This window comes from Symphalangus syndactylus, chromosome 10 (assembly GCF_028878055.3).
Source record: "Symphalangus syndactylus isolate Jambi chromosome 10, NHGRI_mSymSyn1-v2.1_pri, whole genome shotgun sequence".
NCBI classification, from domain to species: domain Eukaryota; kingdom Metazoa; phylum Chordata; class Mammalia; order Primates; family Hylobatidae; genus Symphalangus; species Symphalangus syndactylus.
The window spans coordinates 43,989,721-44,008,998 of record NC_072432.2 but is presented as its reverse complement, the minus strand read 5'-3'; the positions used below and the strand labels follow the sequence as shown (position 1 = coordinate 44,008,998).

General features: G+C 37.9%; 1 protein-coding gene across 4 annotated transcripts in view; it reads left to right on the top strand.

Moving 5' to 3' along the window:
* The window catches only part of SMARCAD1 (SWI/SNF-related, matrix-associated actin-dependent regulator of chromatin, subfamily a, containing DEAD/H box 1), an 85,269-nt gene that overhangs the window by 7,941 nt on the left and 58,050 nt on the right, over positions 1–19,278 (top strand). For 3 of the 4 annotated variants that reach the window (XM_055296988.2, XM_055296989.2, XM_055296990.2), the window contains exon 3: positions 10,918–11,095. In XM_055296988.2, coding sequence (XP_055152963.1) covers positions 10,918–11,095 — 178 coding nt within the window. The remainder of the gene's footprint in view (positions 1–10,917; positions 11,096–19,278) is intronic. The other variant, XM_063611160.1, reaches the window with a different exon arrangement.

Here is a 19,278-nt window from a genome sequence, read left to right as displayed (position 1 = left end):
GTCCTAGCCACTTGGGAGGCTGAGACAGGAGAAGTGCTTGAGCCCAGGAGTTTGAGGTTACAGTAAGCTATGATCACTACACTGCATTCCAGCCTGGGCAACACAGTGAGATTCTGTCCCAAAAAGGGGGGTGGAGGGGAGGAGGGGGATGGAAATATTATTTTAGTCATTGCCACTTCACCCTACACAAAAATTTCACTATTTTGTATCAGACCACATCTTGGTTTTGAAGTCTGCTTTTTCATACCTGTCTAAAATATTGCAGACCTTTATTATCTTTAATAAGCTAATAGGCAAAAGTATGTTATTGTTGCTTTTTCTTTATTTTTTAGTTTAAGTATGTTTTCATAAATTCACTAGCCATTTGGATTTTTTGTGTTTCTTTATGCTTTTCTGTTTTTCTAATACATGTCTCTTTCCGATAAATTATTTGTAAGTATATTTTAAATTCCACATGTCTTAGTCTGTTAGAACTGCTGTAACTACCATGGACTGGGTAGCTTATAAGCAATAGAAATCTACTCTTGACAATTCTGGAGGCTGGGAAGTCCAAAATCAAGGTGCTGCAAGATTAGGTATCTGAGGGCCTTATTCCTAGACCACAATCTTTTTGTTATAACCCCATGTGGCTGAATGAGTGAGGGGTCTCTTGGGCCTCTTTTATAAGGGCACTAATCCCATTCATGAGTGCTCTGCCCCCATCACCTAATACCCCTTCCTCCCTCCAGCAAATGTCACCTCCTAATACCATTACCATAATGGTTAAGATTTCAACATACCGTTTTGGGGAGTGGGGCACAAACAGACCATAGCACCCCCTTTGTTGTTTGCCATAGAAAAATTTTAGATTTTTATGTGGTCATCGTTTCCTCTAAGTCTTCTGCATTCCCCATTACCACACTGTAAATATACTCATTTGTATTTTCCTCTAGTATGTCTGTTAATTTTAAAAATTATGATAAAATACACATAAGAAAATTTACCATCTCAACCTTTTTTAAGTGTACAGTTCAGTACATTCAGTTCAATACATATACATTGTCATGCAACTATTCTCCAGAACTCTTTTCATCTTGTGAAACTGAAACTCTTTATGCATTGAACAACTACTCCTCATTTCTGATTCCCCCAGCCCCTGGCAACCACCGTTTACATTGTCTTTTTATGAATTTGACTATTCTAAGTATCTCATTAAAGTAGAATCATCACTTAGCACAACATCCCCAGGATCCATCCATGTTGTAGCATATATCAATTTCCTTCCTTTTTAAGACTGAATAATATTTCACTGTGTGTATATACACATTTTGTTTATCATTCATCCATCAGTGGACACTTGGATTGCTTCCACATCTTGGCTGTTGTGAATTGTATTGCAGTGAACATGAATGTATAAATATCTCTTTGAAACTCTGCTTTCAATTCTTTTGGTTGTATACCCAAAAGTGGTATTGCTGGATCATGTAGTAATTCTATTTTTAATTTTTTGTGGAACCTCCATACCGTTTTCCATAGTTGCTCCACCATTTTACATTTCTGCCAACAGTGTAGTGGGTTCCAGTTTCTCCACATCCTCTCCAACCTTGTTATTTCCTGTGTTTTTGATAATAGCCAACATAATGGGCATGAGTTTGTATCTCACTTTGGGTTTCGTGTTGATTTTTAACTTTAAATCTCCTCTGAATTTTATTTCATTATGGGGACTAAAGAAAGGGTGATATCGTTTTCTCCTTTGTTCATTATTCACCAGTTACTAGTCAGTTTTTCATTTATTGAAAAATCCTTTTTCTTACATTAAAATGTCATCATTATAGTCTAAAATTCCCATGTCTGTTTGCATCTTTGGGTCTATTAATCTGTTCCTCTAATCTTAATTTACCAGATTATTTTAATTTTTATAGTGTCATATATATGATGTATCTTAGATTTTGATGTGTTTTTGTTGTTGTTGTTTTCTCTTTGACCTGAAAGTTGTTTAGAAGCCATTTTTATGGGGTTTTGTCCCTCTTTAAAAAATTCCCAACTGGCAGAAATTTTGCTTGCATATTTTTGTTAACATTTACTTCTAATTTCACTGTTTTGTGACCAGAGAATGTGGTCTGTAGTATTTCTTCTTTGGGGGAGATTAACTCAGATTTTCTTTGTGGCCTAATATTTAATTAATTTCTGTAAAAATTCAAAGGTGCTTGGAAAGAAGACATAATCTAAGTACAGATTTAATTATATGTCAAATAATAGATGAGTTTTATTATATCTTTGTTTTTCAAACTGGATCATAAACATTTATTGTGTCATAAAATCAATTTCTTGGGTCCGGACTAAATATGTATAACTACAATTTTTAATGGAGTAGAACAAATAGAAAATTATCAAAGTGTATCGCTTATAGTAAGAGCTGCTCACATTTTCTTTCAGTTAACTTGCAAATCTAATAATCTGTGTGCTTAGGATCATAATCTGAAATATGTCTCTTACAGTGGGTTTGAGTCAAAAATATTTGAAAAACACTGTTCTACATCTTGTTTATTTTTGTGCTCTTGCTTTATTAAGAGCATAAAGAAAAGTTAATGCCTCATATTTGTCTCTTGACTCTTTGCCTTATATATCCTGCAATGTTTATGCATTTCATTATTAGTATGGAGTTGGGATATGTCAGTTATATTTTTATTGTAGGTATAAAGTCTATTATTTAGAAGTCCCTCCTTTAGGTTTAACGCTTTTGCCTTGTTCAGTGTTAATTGCATGACTTTCTTTTCCTTTATGTTTTAATTAATTAATTGTTTTATTTTATTTTTTTTTCTGAGACAGAGTCTCACTCTGTCCCCCAGACTGGAGTGCAGTGGCGTGATCTCCCTCACTGCAACCCCCACCTCCTGGGCTCCTGAGTAGCTGGGACTTCCTCCTGACTCAGCCTCCTGAGTAGCTGGGACCATAGGCGCGCATCACCACTCCCAGCTAATATTTGTATTTTTGGTGGAGACAGGGTTTCACCATGTTGCCCAGGCTGGTCTCAAACTCCTGACCTGAAGTGATCCACCTGCCTTGGCCTCCCAAAGTGTTAGGATTACCGCACCCAGACTCCTTTATGTTTCACCCTTTCTTTTGGCTTAAATTTGAAATGGGTTTTTTTCCCTAATTTCATCTTAGAATGATGTATTAGAAACTACTCTTTAATCTTATATTTAGTGTATTGTTTGTCTTTTCTAGAGTATTTATTAGAGAGTTTGATTCATCTTTTGTTAACATACTAAAGGTATTTTCCTGTCTACCATGATATGCAAATCAAGACTACAGATTTTATAGTCTATTGTTTTGGTAATAACTCTTTTGAGACAGAGTCTCGCTCTGTCACCCAGGCTGGAGTGTGGTGGTGGAATCATGGCTCACTGCAACCTCTGTCTCCTGGGTTCAAGCAATTCTCGTGCCTCAGCCTCCCAAGTAGCTGGGATTACAGATGTGCACCACCATGCCCAGCTAATCTTTGTGTTTTTAGTAGAGACAGGGTTTCACCATGTTGGCCAGGCTAGTCTCGAACTCCTGACCTCAAGTGATCTGCCCACGTTGGCCTCTCAGAGTGCTGGGATTACAGGTGTGAGCCACTGTGCCTGGCCATATTTTGGTAATCTTCTAAGAGGGCAAATATATGATGTGTTTTAGTTGGTATTTGAAGGAACTGCCTTGAAAATCAGTTGCCATCTAAAGGATTGAACAGTGTAGAGCAATACATGATTTGAATATCAGAAATGGCAGGGATTTATAATTCTGCAGGACAGGTATAAAAGTTTAGGTGTTTTTATTCTATTTTGGGAGATCGCCTTTGTTTATGGATTATCAAATTAATTTAAAGTATTTCTATGTGAATTCATAATCTCCCACTAGTGATTTTTCTGTTCGAACGAGCCTTAATCTCCCACTAGTGATTTTTTATTTGAAGGAGCCTTGATCTTGGACCACCAAAAAGGTAAAACCAGTGGCAAGCTTGAATGCTTGTTTTATGGTAGACTTAGATACGAGAATGGGTAAAGGGTACTGGATAAACTTGGGATATAAGATTGTCTTCTTGGCCGGGTGCGGTGGCTCCCACCTGTAATCCCAGCACTTTGGGAGGCTGAGGTGGGTGGATCACAAGGTCAGGAGATCGAGACCATCCTGGCTAACACGGTGAAACCCCGTCTCTACTAAAAATACAAAAAATTAGCCGGGCGTGGTGGCAGGCGCTTGTAGTCTCAGCTACTCGGGAGGCTGAGGCAGGAGAATGGCGTGAACCTGGGAGGTGAAGCTTGCAGTGAGCTGAGATCGCACCACTGCACTCCAGCCTGGGTGACAGAGGGAGACTTCATCTCAAAAAAAAAAAAAAAAAAAAAAAAAGATTGTCTTGTTTTATGCATACCACTCATACCACTGGTGGGAAATTTCATTTGGAATTACTCCTTAGGGCCATGGAGTCTTCCTGCATATACTGATAATGTAGGTTCCCATTACCTTTGGTAATAAGAAAATATCTTTAAAACAAGTTAGCCTTTCCTATTGTTTTTATATGGAAGGACAGGCTGTTTTCCCTCCTGTTCATATAGCATTTTGTGTATTCTCTCATTGCACAAATTATGCTTATAACATAGTTACTCATGTACATGGCTACTTCACTCCTATTTCAAAAGGGCAAGTTGAACTGTAACTTGCCATTATTTTGCTTTAATATCCACCACCTCCTGGTACAGTGCCTTAAACACAGACAATATTCAGCATATGTCAGAATTGAATAGTAGCAGATGTCTTTTCTTTATAACTATTTCTGCTTTTCACTATTCTTCCTCTGTTTTTGTAGTTTTCTTTTTTGCTTCCTGTCTCTTTTATGGTACTACTTAAAAGTGCTTATTTGCTTTGAATTAAAAAGCGTCATTGCGGCAGGAATATCTTTTTAGCCATTGGCTGTTAGCTATTTTGCTGTTGCTTACTTCTAAAAATAGTCCAGATAAACAAATCGTAAGTATTCAGCACTATTGTAATTCTGATTATTGACTATACCAGTACGTTGATATATTATAAACAGCTATTACTGATTTTATTTTTTATTATTATTATTTTTGAGACGGAGTTTTGCTCTGTTGCCCAGGCTGGAGTGCAATGGCATGATCTCGGCTCGCTGCAACCTCTGCCTCCTGGGTTGAAGCAGTTCTCCCATCTCAGCCTCCCTAGTAGCTGGGATTACAGGCGTGTGCCACCACACCTGGCTAATTTTTGTATTTTTAGTAGACACGGGGTTTCACCACATTAGCCAGATTGCTCTCGAACTCCTGACCTCAAGTGATCCGCCCGTCTCGGCCTCCCAAAGTGCTGGGATTACAGGCATGAGCCACCGTGCCCAGCCCCCATCAGTTTTCAAAGTGTGGTCTGTGAACTTTTTGAATGTTCCCTGAGGCCTTCTGAGGGTGTCTACGAGATCAAAACTATTGTCATAATAATATTAAGACACTACTTGCCTTTTTCACGATATTGATATTTGCACTCATGGTGCAAAAGCAATCATAGGTAAAATTGCTGGTGCCTTAGCACCACGGATCAAGGCCAAGGCTCTAGACGGTTCTAGTAGTCAATGTATTCTTAAAATTGTGTAAATGCCAGTATCACTTAAAGAGTCTTGAAGCAGTAAAAATTAGTAATTTTATTAAATCTCAACTTGTCTTTTTAGTACTTTGTGAAACAAAATGTGAAGTACGCGTTACTGCATACTGTGCAACAGTGATCTCAAAGGAAGGCATTTCAGCAATTGCTTTGTGCTAACCAGTCACTTTTCTTTCCCAGAACACCACTGATTCACAGAGTATGGTTATACAAACTTAGGAATTTGGCAGATGTTTTCTCAAAATGAACAAAGTAATACAAAGAAAACAACACAGTATGTATTTCCAGTGATAAAACCCCAGTTTTCAAAGGAAAGTTTGAATTTTGGAAAACTAATGTCCACGACTGTGAGTTTGACAGCTTCCAGATACTTAGACATTTCTGAGAAGATCAATGGTGATATTAACAAAAGTAATTTTTTAACATATCATGAAATATGTCAACATTTGGAAGATGTGTATTACTCAGTGAACCAGTATTTTCCAAATGACCAAAGCACAGTATTAGGAAATAATACATGGTTAACGGTTTTAATGTAATAGAATGCAAAATGTTTTTTCATATGGTTCCAGATTCCACATTGCAAATAACTCTAAGAAATTACCACCCGTCAAGTTTGGGTTTGGTATCAAAGAAAAATATTCACAATAATCTAAAAAGGCTATGAAAGTAACCCTCCCTTCTCCAACTACATAACTGTGAGGCATAATTTTTTCACAAAATGAAATGAAAACAATGTATTGCAACAGGTTAAAGGTAGAAGCAGATATGAGAATCCAGCTATCTTGTATTAAACCAGAGATTTTGACAAATATAAAACAGTGTCACTCATCTGACTAAATAAATTACTTGTGGCGTGGATATATAGTTTTCATGAAGATACTGTAGGGGAGCCAGAGATCACTTCCAACTCCCCTTTAGCTCTTATGTGGGTTCTTTTGGCTGAATCTAGAAACCAGATCAACACCAGGAAGATTACAGAAGAAAAGCATACCATTTTATTAGGTCTGTATGTACATGGAGATCTACCCGAGAGAAATCAGAAGAACTGACCAAAGCAAGATGCTTTTTTACTTTTTAGACAAAGAACAATAGATTTGAGAAGAAATGATAGGACAAAGGGGATCTGGCAATGGGCAGCAAACTTTTAGGGGAGTCACTAGGAGACATATGGGGAGTGTAAAACTGGCGGAAGATAAGTGTTACTTTGTTAAGTATATTTAATCAGGTCTGTGCAACCCTCAATTCTCAGTCACTGGTGATAAGGGCTATATTTTCGCCCTGGTATGGAGAGGGTACTCTCCCAGAGGAGCCGTCATGACTTGCTGCATGCAAGAAGAGATGAGTCAGCTACCCATTTCTGAAACTACAATTTCTCCAGTGTTGTCAACTCATATCAGTGGTTTGGCATATTTTGAAATGACATGTCTTTCATTACTTCAGTATATTATGTTAATATGTGAAATGTTTGGTTTTAAATAAATAAATATTTAAACATTCACTTTTAATTTTATTTTCGAGTATGGTAAGTATCAGAGATACAACTGACATAAGGAAAAACTCTTTGGGACTTAAAGAATACGAAGGGGTTCTGAATTGGAGAAATGTTGTATCATAGCTTTTCCTCACCCACCCCCCACCCCCAGCATTATACTATTTCCTCTGTTAATCACTTGTCAAGCAGGCTATGAGGATGCCACTTGGTTCAGTACAGTCTACATGTTTAATGTATATATTTTGAGAGTATATATTACATATCTCATAAGTGCTAAGTAATTGAGTACACAATGGGAAGTAAGCCAAATTTTATTTTTTTTTTCTGTATTCTTTTTCTGTTCTGTTAACTAAGCATATTAAAGGTTAATTTTAAAAATTGGGGCTGGGCTTGGTGGCTCAACACCTGTAATCCCAGCATTTCAGGAGGCCGAGGCAGGCGGATCACCTGATGTCAGGAGTTTGACACCAGCCTGGCAAACATGGTGAAACCCAGTCTCTACAAAAAAATACAACAATTAGCGGGTGTGGGGGCAGGCACCTGTAATCCCAGCTACTAGGGAGGCTGAAGCAGGAGAATCACTTGAACCCGGGAGGCGGAGGTTGCAGGGAGCTGAGATCGTGCCACTGCACTCCAGCCTGGGCGACAGAGCAAGACTCCGTCTCAAAAAAAATAAATAAAATAAAAAATGGTATGTCTTCACCATGTATTTTGTACTACAGTCTGTATAAGGGAGAAAAACAAAGAAAAGGTCAATAAAAAGTCATGTTCAGAAAGTTCTAGTTCTCCTAATCCTCACTAATTAAATTTTTAGACCCCCCTACAGGTGAAAAGATTATTCATTTTTTATCTGCAGTCCAGTGCTCTGCCTCTGAGCTGTAACCCCTCCTGTCTTCATTTTTAATAAAGAAGGTCGGGTGTGGTAGCTCATATCTGCAATCCCAGCACTTTGGGAGGCCGAGGCAGGTGGATCACGAGGTCAGGAGTTTGAGACCAGCCTGACAGATATGGTGAAACTCCATCTCTACTAAAAATACAAAAATTAGCCAGGCGTGGTGGCGGGCGCCTGTAGTCCCAGCTACTCAGGAGGCTAAGGCAGAAGAATCACTGGAGTCCAGGAGGCGGAGGTTGCAATGAGCTGAGATCACACCACTGTACTCTAGCCTGGGCGACAGAGCGAGAGTCCGTCTCAAAAATAAATAAATAACAATAAAGAGAGTTTTTAAGGAAAACTGGACAATTCATTTTCTCATAGCCTTTCCTTTTTTTTTTTTTTTTTTTTTTTTGAGACAGAGTTACGCTTTTGTTTCCCAGGCTGGAATGCAGTGGCGTGATCCTGGCTCACTGCAGTCTCTGCCTCCCAGGTTCAGGCGAGTCTCCTGCCTCACCTCCTGAGTAGCTGGAACTACAGGCGTGCACCACCACTCCCAGCTAATTTTTTTTTTTTTTTTTTTTTTTTAAGTAGAGACAAGGTTTCACCACCTTGGCCAGGCTAATGTCGAACTCCTGACCTTGTGATCCGCCCACCTCAGCCTCCCAAAGTTCTGGGATTACAGGCGTGAGCCACCCCACCTGGCCTCTCATAGTCTTTCTGAAGTGTCAGAAAGTAGGACTTTATTGTTAAAGTGTTCAATTGACATGCATTACCTTTAGTTCTCATTTTTAATACAGTAAAGATCTAAATTTTTAGTTATGTATTTTTAGATTTGTGATACATCAGCAAAACTGTAAAATCAGAGTCTAAAGTACCTCTATACTTACTATATAGGAGTTTGGACTGTTTTATTACTTTGCGTTTGATGATAATATGTAGGTTTCTTCATGTTTATGGCAATTAACATGGCTGTGATTTATTCCACTACAGAGTTGTTTGCTCAACTTGCATGCATTGTTTATAAAATTGTTCTTTTGGAAAAAAGTATGATTTGCTTTTTACTGTTGTTCCTAGGACTGCATTGTAGGAAATAGAGAAATGTTTGTGTTTTGGTGCTCTCCAGAGCAAATAGTAGTTGTGTAGTACTTGGTTGTTGTTACAGGTTAAGTATCCCTTATCTGAAGTTCTTGGGACCAGAAATGTTTCTCATTTTAGATTTTGGAATATTTGCATATACATAATGATATTGGGAATGGAACCCAAGTCTAAACACAACTGATCTGTATTTCACATACACCAGGTTTGTGTGTGTGACAAAGTTTTTACAGCATTTTTGATCACATGAGATCAGATGTGGAATTTTTCCACTCTTGGAGTCATGTCAGTGCTCAAAAGATTTCAGATTTTAGAACATTTTTTATTTTGGGTTTTTGGATCAGGATGTTCAATCTGTATTTAAAGATATGGCTCGTGATCCCCAATGATGATTGTTATAATTTAGTGTTATGATTTAATGGAGGTGGCTAAGAGTTATAGGGTATAACAGTTTAGACTTTTGGACTTGGATTTCAGATCTACTTTCTCCTATATGACTTTGGGCAAGTTGCTTTTTCTCTCAGGGTTTATTTCTCTCTTTCATGAGGGATATGTGTCCCTCATGATTATTGTGAGGATTAAATGTTTATTATATTTGAAGACTTGATAATGACCCATGAGAGAGTTAATGACAGCTATCATTTTTAACCTTTGAACTAAAGATTCAACTGGTCATTGCTTTTTAAAATTAATTTCCTAGACCAGGCACTGTGTTTACTTTAGTATGACTCCCTTCAATCTGATCCTTTCCTCCTAAAATAGGTAAGGGTAAATGGTGGTTTTATTGGCAAAAGGAAAAATAATATTGGAATGTACCCCTTGGAGAGAAGAGATCTTGGCGTAATATTTTATTGACCTGTTTTGAACAGACAGATGATATCAATCATACCAGTTTTCTAGAACTGCCATAACAAAATGCTACAGATTGGGTGACTTAAGAAATTTATTTTTCACAATTCTGGAGCTTTGAAGTCCAAGATCAAGTTGGCATGTGTTTTCTTCTTAGGCCTCTTTCCTTGGCTTGTAAGGTGATCTCCTTTCTGCCTTGTCTTCAAATGGCCTTTCCTTCTTTTGCATCCTGGTGTGTCTCCCTTTTCTTATAAGGACATCAGTCATATTGGACTCAGAGCCCATCCTGTAGGCCTCATTTTAACATAATTTGAGAGTCCAGTCTCCAAATATAGACACAAAGAGTAGGGCCCACACATATGACCTCAATTACCTTTTTAGAGGCCTCATCTCCAAATACAATTACATTTTGAGGTATTGGTGATTGGGACTTATGAATGATGGGGAGGAGTACACAGTTCAGCCCATACACCACGTATTCATAAGAGCTAATGTTTATGGGATGCTGGCTATGTGCCAATTACTGAACTAAATGCTTTACATATATAATCTGATTTTATATGCATATTAACTTTGTAATTATTAGTGTCTGTATTTAGAGAGGAGGAAATTAAGGCTTAGAGAAATTAATAAGATGAAGAGGTGGGATTGGAATCTTTTGGGCTATGGTGTTCATGCTGTCTCAAGTAAAACCTAAGTGCTACAAAGTAAAAGCACAAGAGAAAAGGATTAGAGTATAAAACACAAACCTATGTTATTTTGCAGTTTCCACTAAAGTCTTGTTAGTAAACAACCTGTGAAACAGAAAATGTAACACCAGCCCTGGTTGATGATTAATTTTTTCTTTAAAAAGTGATACGAATTTTAGTTTTTAGATAGGAAACAGTGAATGAAATTTGAGATTTTAGCACATGATTGTAATTAACAACAGATTCATTTTCCAGTTGCTCAAAATATCTTTCTCCTTTTTATTCTCTTGCAGAAGATTCTAGTGTTCCAGAAACTCCAGATAATGAAAGAAAAGCAAGTATATCATATTTCAAAAATCAAAGAGGAATACAGTATATTGATTTGTCTTCTGATAGTGAAGATGTCGTTTCCCCAAATTGCTCCAATACAGTTCAAGAGAAAACATTCAACAAAGATACAGTGATTATAGTGTAAGCCGATTAATAGATTTATTATATTTGCATGTGTGTGAGATTTTCCAAGAAAAAACCTACCTAATTTGAGATATTTTGATGACTTACTTTTTTTTTTTTTTTCTTTTTTTTTGCGCCACCTGCCTTTCTTGGCCACATCTTGGTTATTTTCTCTAACTTGTAGTCATGGAGAGGTACAATGTGTGTATTTTCTGGATAACAGTGATTTTTTTTTTTTTTTGATAACAGTGATTTCGAGAGCAGATACTTAATTTCCTTATTATGGAAGTTTAAAAGAATTATTTAGCTAGTACCTTTGATCACGTATAACTGCTTTATGATTTATTCTTCAGTCCATGAATCAAGTCATTTTAACATGTTTATTGGAAACACTCCGAGCTAGGCACTGTTTTATGATTAGAAATATAATAGTGAACAAACCATCCCCTGCTTCCTTTTTGCCCTCACACAGCTTATATTCTAGTCAGGTAGAAAAGTAATAAATAAAAGATGTAGTGTGTCAAAAGATAAGTGTTATGGGCAAAGGGAAGAGGAATAGGGAGTTAGGGTCAGGGAATGGTTTCTTTTTTTCTTGTTTTTTCTAGAGATGGGGTCTTGTTGTGTTGTCCAGGCTGCTCTAGACTCCTGGCCTCAAGCAGTCCTGCCATCTCGGCCTCCCAAAGTGCTGGGATTACAGGCGTTGGATACCACAGCTGGCTCGAGGGTCAGGGAATGGTTTCTAAAGAGCATGGTCAGAAAAGCCTCAACTGAGAAGACAGTGCTTAATTGAGAAGACAGTGCTGGAACAAAGACATAAAGGAGGTGAGAAAGTAAACCATGTAGATGTGGAGGAAAGAGTATTCCAGGCATTGGGAATATCATGTTCAGTGACTGTATTATGCCTGGTGTTTTTGAGGAAAGTGGGAGGGACATGATGCAGAGTGAAGGATCTGAAGCCATAGTGTAAAGGATGAGATGAAGGAGGGGCTTCATCACATTAGTTCCATAGGCTGTTTGGTTTTTATTCTGACTGGGATTGGAATTCCTGGGAGAATATTGAACAGAAAGGTAAAATTATCTGAGTTAGATGTTTAAAAGGTCTTAATGACTGTAAGGGAGCAGTAGTAAAAGCATCAATATTGTTGTAATAACCCATCAAAAAATGATGGAGACTTAGATGAGGCTAGTGCCTGTGGGAGGGATAATAAGTGGTTAGATTCTGGAATATACTTTGATGATGGAGCAAGAGATGATTTGTTGCAGGATTTCATGTGGGTTGGGAGATAAAGGAGTCAAGGATCACCCTAAGATTTTTGGCCTGAGCAAACTGGAAGGATGGAGTTACTAGGTACTGAGATAAAGGTGACTGTTTCTGCTGTGGGTGGGCAAACACCTTTTGAAGTGAAGTCAGCAATTCATTCTTGAACATGCTATGATTGAGAACACTCCTAGACATCTAAATGGAGATGTCAAGTACGTATAAATTAGATTTGGGACATTTGAGTTCTGAGGAGAGATTACATGTCTGAATTTACTAGTTGACAGAGTATTGGTTTGCTATTTAAAGCCATATGATCAGATGAAATCAGTGTAAGGGACACTAGTACAGTATAGCTGAAGAAGGGAAGTCCTCTTGATTGAAATACTGAGGCTAGGAGAACTCTGGATTTTTAGGATCAGGGAGATGAGAAGAAACCTGTAGAAGGTTCTAAGGAGGAGCAGCCATTGAGGTAAAAGGCTTCACGGTCTTCTAGAAGTTAAGTGAAGATAAAGTGTTGTAAGAAAGAGCAAGAGATCGGACTGTCTACTTCTGATAAGATGAGGACTTCATCTTAAAATGAACTTTTCACATGAAGCTGTGATAAACATGCCTCATTCTGAAATTTACTCCGAGATAAAATGTAGTGAAGATCCTGCATGGTTAATCCTGAGGAAAATTGGCATATTTTGGAAAAACTGTAGAAAAGTTGCAAAAATATAATGCATTATCAACTCTCACAATCTTTTCAGAATTACCCTTGTTAGTGTTTTCCCACAATTGCATTATCACTCTTCGTAAACAGCAATTACAATTATTACTGAACACTTTGCCTGCAGTATTTTCTCATTTATCTCCTAAAAACAAGGTCATTCATTCATTTGCATATTAACAGTAATATTTCAAACCCAGAAATACCAATTAACACTAGTACAATCCTGTTATCTGATATACTTTTCATATTCTGATTTTGCCAGTTATACCAATAATGTCCTTTAGAGCATTGCTACTCAAAATACTGATTTATAAATAAGGAATATGTCTTAGAATGCAAATCAGGGTACTGATTCCTTCACCAAGAATATCTTGCAGTAAAAAAAAACAAAAAAAAAACCAGCTGAACTAAGCAATGTGCTCAGTAACGTTGTTTACGTTCTGTTGCTAGTTCCGTATGTTGTCATGGACAGACTACAGTTGGAGAACTAGCAGTCAGTCCCTGGACCATATTTTCAGTAGTACTTTATGGTAATTTTTTTTTTACAGTGGATTTAGTTTGTCATATCTCTTTAAACTCATTTAATCTGAAACTATTTCTCAGTCTTTTTTTGTTTCTCGGGATGCTGACCTTTGAAGATAATAGGCCAGGTTTTTTTAGAATTTTTCTAAATTTGGGTGTAACTAATGTTTCTTCATGGTTAAATTTAGGTTAAGTGGAAAGAGTACTACATACTACTACCTAAATGATCTTGTGTCTTCCTCAGTGTGTCATATCACCCTGAGGCATGTGTCAGGAGGCACATGATATCCATTTCTCCCATTATTGCTGAACTTTGATGACTCAATTAACGCGGCGCCTGCTAGGTTTTGTCTGTCAAGTTACCATTTTTCCCTTTGTAGTAAATAAGTTATCTGTGGAGAGATAATTTGAGACTGGGTAATAGTCCTATTCGCTAGCCAGCTTTCACTCAGTAGTTTTAGTATCTATTGATTTTTGCCTGATTAATTTATTATAATGATGGTGGCAAAATGGTGGTATACTAACCAGTGTTCTAGAACTTACACTTGTATTTGGTAGTCTGTAATGTTCCCTTTTCTCCCCATTTGTGCATTTATTTATGTGGTACAATAAATATCAAAATGAAATTATAGATGTGTACTTATTCAGCGGGTTTTAATTTATTACTATTATTATTCATTTTGGTGCACAAATTTCTCAATTTTGGCAGCTGAGGGCCCCTTCAAACAGGCTGTTGTGTTTGTTTGAGGGATTCCTATCATTTTCCTTTCTGGAACAAGGTATCCCAGACTTGTACGTCTCCTACCTCAAGCCTGAAATTAAGATTAGCAATTTCTCCAAGTAGTTCTGGTTCTTTTTAGTAGGAAATGATACTTGGAAATCTAGAAACTTGTTTTGTGTTCTTTCTTTGCTGCTGGTGAGGTAGGAATTAATGTCATTGCCCTTTCAGCAGAAGGACCTAGGAAATACTGGGGTGTAGGGGGTTGGAGTTAGGGAGAGAGAGAAGGAAAATTGTGAAAATGTGTGGTTTTTTTTTTTTAATCATTTGTTTATAATGATACTGATAATTCTAATCTCTCACTACAGGGCTTTTCTTTGCCTCTCATTCTGTGTTTTCTTCTGACAGTGAGAACCCTGACTTCTACCAGTATCAGTATATTTACTAATCTGCTCAGTCATCGAGTATGCATAAAATAGTTTTAGAATAGCTACACCCATACTACTTGACCATTGAGGGTATACAGTCAATGCACTTGGATTATTAATTAATCAATTTAAATGTTTTGTTATTCATTTGAAATACCATTAATTATTTTGTATTCCTTTTAGGGTTTTTCCCTTGTTCTTTTCTTTTAAATTTTACTTTCAAATATTTAAAATATGAACAAGATTCCAAAAATCAAAACTCTACAAAGGATATACTCAGAAAAATATCACTCCCTCACTCTCTCTATCCTTTCTCCATTCAAACCTTAGAACTAACCAGTTTGTTTAGTTTATTGTCATACTTTCGTGTATTTTTTTCTTGTTTCTTACACAAAAGATAGCATACTGCATGTGTGTATATTCATTTGTTCTTTGTTTTATTTACTTAACATGTATGTATATATCTCCTGGAAATCGTATCAGTTCTAGAAATTTTTATTATTTTTTGCAACTCCATAGTACTACATTGTGTGAACATTCGTTACTTTATTCATTCATTCCCCATGTATGGGCATTTTGGGTATCACAGTTTCTTAAGCTTGACATTTATTGACATTTGGGGCCAGATAATTCTTTGTTGTGAGGTGCTGCCCTGTACATTTAGGTTGGTTAGTTAAGTATCTCTGACCTCACCCCAGCAGATGCCAGTAGCATTTCCCTAGTCAAGACAATCAGAAATACCTCCAGACATTGCCAGATATCTGCTTGCAGCAAAACTACCCCCTACCCCCAACTTTGAGAACCCACTGATGTAGATGCTAGAAACTCTGGCAGTAGATAAAATCTCCTAGGAAGCACTCATAGACAAGAAAGAACTGAAGACAGAATCCTAGGTAGCTTCAGCAGTTGAAGAAGGTGAACAAAGGAAGAAGAGCCTGTTACAGAGATTCAGAAGGACAGGCTGAAAGGTAAAAGGAAAATCAGAAGTAATATTGCAGAACCCATGAGGTGAGGGTGGGGCCAAATTTTCAAGGATATATTTGTCAACAATGTACAGGGCAACACAGGAAAACTTAGATAAGCAATGAAAAGTTTTTATTCCATTCAGCAGTTTAAAAGACATTATTGTCCTTAGAGCAGTTTCACTGAGTGGTTGTGCGAAAGTTATAAAAACAGTAAGTTTGAGAACTCCATAAGAAAGGATGTAGAAAATCAGTCTAATAAAATCTGTGAAATAGAGGAGAATTGGTTTTTTTTGTTTTGTTTTGTTTTGTTTTTCTTGCTGCTGTGTCCACAGTGCCTGGAAACTCTGGCACATGGAATTAATTGAATTAATTAATGCAGTCTTGAGCACATTGCCGGCTGGGGAGGAAGAGCTTATGAAGAGAGAAAAGATTCAGGAGAAACATAGTAGATAGTTAAAGCAGAGTCTTGTAGATGTAGAAAGGGCTAGAATGCCTTAGCAGTGAGAGGGGACTTTGTCTTTAACAGGAAGGAACTTCTTTATCTGAGACTGGAAAAAAGAGCAAGTGGTCAACTCTCTTGTTCTTACAGGTTTTTTTCTTTTGTTTTTTTTTTTTTTGTTTTGTTTTGAGACGGAGTCTCACTCTGTCGCCCAGGCTGGAGTGCAGTGGCGCAATCTCACTGCAAGCTCCGCCTCCCGGGTTCACGCCATTCTCCTGCCTCAGCCTCTCTGAGTAGCTGGGACTACAGGCGGCTGCCACCACGCCCGGCTAATTTTTTGTATTTTTTAGTAGAGACGGGGTTTCACCGTGGTCTCGATCTCCTGACCTCGTGATCCGCCCGCCTCAGCCTCCCAAAGTGCTGGGATTACAAGCGTGAGCCACCGCGCCCGGCCTTTTCTTTTGTTTTTAAAGTTTCAAGCATACAAGAAAATGAAATAGTATATAATGAACACCGGTATACCTTCCACCTAGATTTAACAGTTGTTTTCCATATTTGTTTATTGTGTCATCTATTACTATTTTTAGCTGAAGTGTTTTAAATTATGGACATCGCAGCATTTCTCCCCTTAATACTGGTTATGTATCTGCCATCTATCAATGAACAATTCTCTAATATCATTTAATTTGTACCTTAGGTTCAGATTTCATGTATTTTATAGCTGATTTTTTTTTAAACCAAGATCTAAATTACATTTGGCTATTAGGCTTCAACTGTGTTAATCTAGAATGGGCCACTCCCCTTTTCTGCTTCTCTAAAGAGATCAAGTCTTTTCTCAGAAAAAATAGGTTTTTCTTTTTCTTTCCTTTCTTTTTTTAGATGGAGTCTGGCTCTGTTGCCCAGGCTGGAGTGCAGTGGTGTGATCTCAGCTCACTGCAACCTCTGCTTCCCGGATTCAAGCGATTCTCATGTCTCAGACTCCCTAGTAGCTGGGATTACAGGCACCTGCCACCGCGCCGAGCTAATTTTTTTAATTTTTAGTGGAGATGGGGTTTCACCATGTCGGCCAGGCTGGTCTTGAACTCCTGACCTCAGGTAATCCACCCGCGTTGGCCCCCCAGAGTGCTGGGATTACAGGTGTGAGCCACCGCACCCGTCTGGTTTTTCTTTTTCTTCATGACATTATTTATTTTCTATCACTTGTATTTCCTGTAGTCTGAAAGATAAATCCAAGCCATGGTGATATTTCATGGTCAGCATCAATATTTATTACATCATGAGGCACATGAATTTGTTAGATCATTGAGTCTGATCACTGGATAAAGGTTGTGACAGCCAGAAGAGTAAATATCTTTGAAAGTGGTTATCCAGGGCAGGAATTATAAAAGGATTTTAACCTGAATGCTTTCATTTTCTCAGTCACCTAAGAGGCAAAGTCAAGTAGGGAGCAGGGAATATAGAGAGGCATAATGAAAATTCAAAGTTGAGTACATCAGGAATGAGAAGTCTGGTATAATAATGCAAAGGAAATGCATGTGATTGTCTTCAAATATTTGAAGGACAGGCATAGTGATAAAGGAAGAGGTGTATTTGCCTCATTACTTTAGAGCGGTTTCTCAGAGCTGATCTCAGGAAGTCAACCTAGAAGCTTTTGAAATACATACTCTGGCTAGGCACGGTGGCTCACACCTGTTATCCCAGCACTTTGGAAGGCCAAGGCGGGCGGATCGCTTGAGCCTAGGAGTTCAAGACAAGCCTGGCAGAAACTGGCAGTAGATAAAATCTCCTGGGAAACATGGCAAAACCCTTGTCTGTACAAAAAACACAACAGTAGCCAAGTGTGGTGGCAAGCACCTGTGGTCTCAGCTACTCAAGAGGCTGAGGTGGGAGGATTGCTAGAGCCTGTGAGGCAAAGGTTGCCGTGAGCCAAGATGGCACCACTGCACACCAGCCTGGGTGACAGAGTGGAACCCTGTCTCAAAAAAAAAAAAAACACACATATTCCTGATCTTTGGAAATTTGCTTTTAGATGTTCTTAGGCATCACATGTTGTGCCATAAAGGACACAACAGAAACAACATGAGTACATATAGAGAAATTGCATATTCTAGATATGTGTCTAAGAGAGCTATTCAAAAATAGAATTAGCAGCATAGCAAAGTCTGAGTTCGCTAATGTTAAGAATATACCTAAGTATAATCCCATCTTGCTTTCGTTCTCTGATCTCTATAACTTACATTCATTTGTTACTGTTCTAGTTCTGATCTCTAGAGTGCCTACCATGTTTGAAAACCAAAATTTCAAAATGAGATTTTTTTGTTTAGGGAATAAATGAGTAAAATTTGACTCAAAATGCCTTTTATAAAGGATAAACATATGAAGTTAAGTAGAACAGGAATAAATTTAGTTGTTAGAGAATAAACCCTCATATGAAATAAATGTTTCCTGTTTGCTGAGGAAATGTTTTGTTTCTGGCAGAGATTCCTATATTGAATGGGACCATTCTGATTTTAGCAGTTAGATCCTAATCACACCTAGGTAGGCCTGAAAATTACTTTATCTTTGTATCCATTTAATCTTCATAATTTCTTAGGATTAGCATAACTTCATCTGATATGGAGAGTATTGGTGAAAGAAGATGAGTAAAGAGGAAGTGGGCATGCAATAAATGCGTGTGAATCCTAACAAAATAAATGCTAGGAAGTTCCTTTTGTTCTTCTCCATCCCAGCTCAGGGTTGAGATTTTTTCAGTGTATACTGATGTTGGTAATGTCGATTTTTCTTTTTTTTAAAAAAAAATTTTTTTTTTTTTTTGAGACAGAGTCTTGCTCTGTCGCCCAGGCTGGAGTGCAGTGGCGTAATCTTGGCTCACTGCAAGCTCCGCCTCCCGGGTTCACGCCATTCTCCTGCCTCAGCCTCTCCGAGTAGCTGGGACTACAGGCACCCGCCACCACGCCCGGCTAATTTTTTGTATTTTTTAGTAGAGACGGGGTTTCACCGTGGTCTCGATCTCCTGACCTCGTGATCCGCCCGCCTCGGCCTCCCAAAGTGCTGGGATTACAAGCGTGAGCCACCGCGCCTGGCGGTAATGTAGATTTTTCACATAACTACACTGAAATGGAAAAAAAAGTTCTCTTTCTGACAAGTATAGATTGC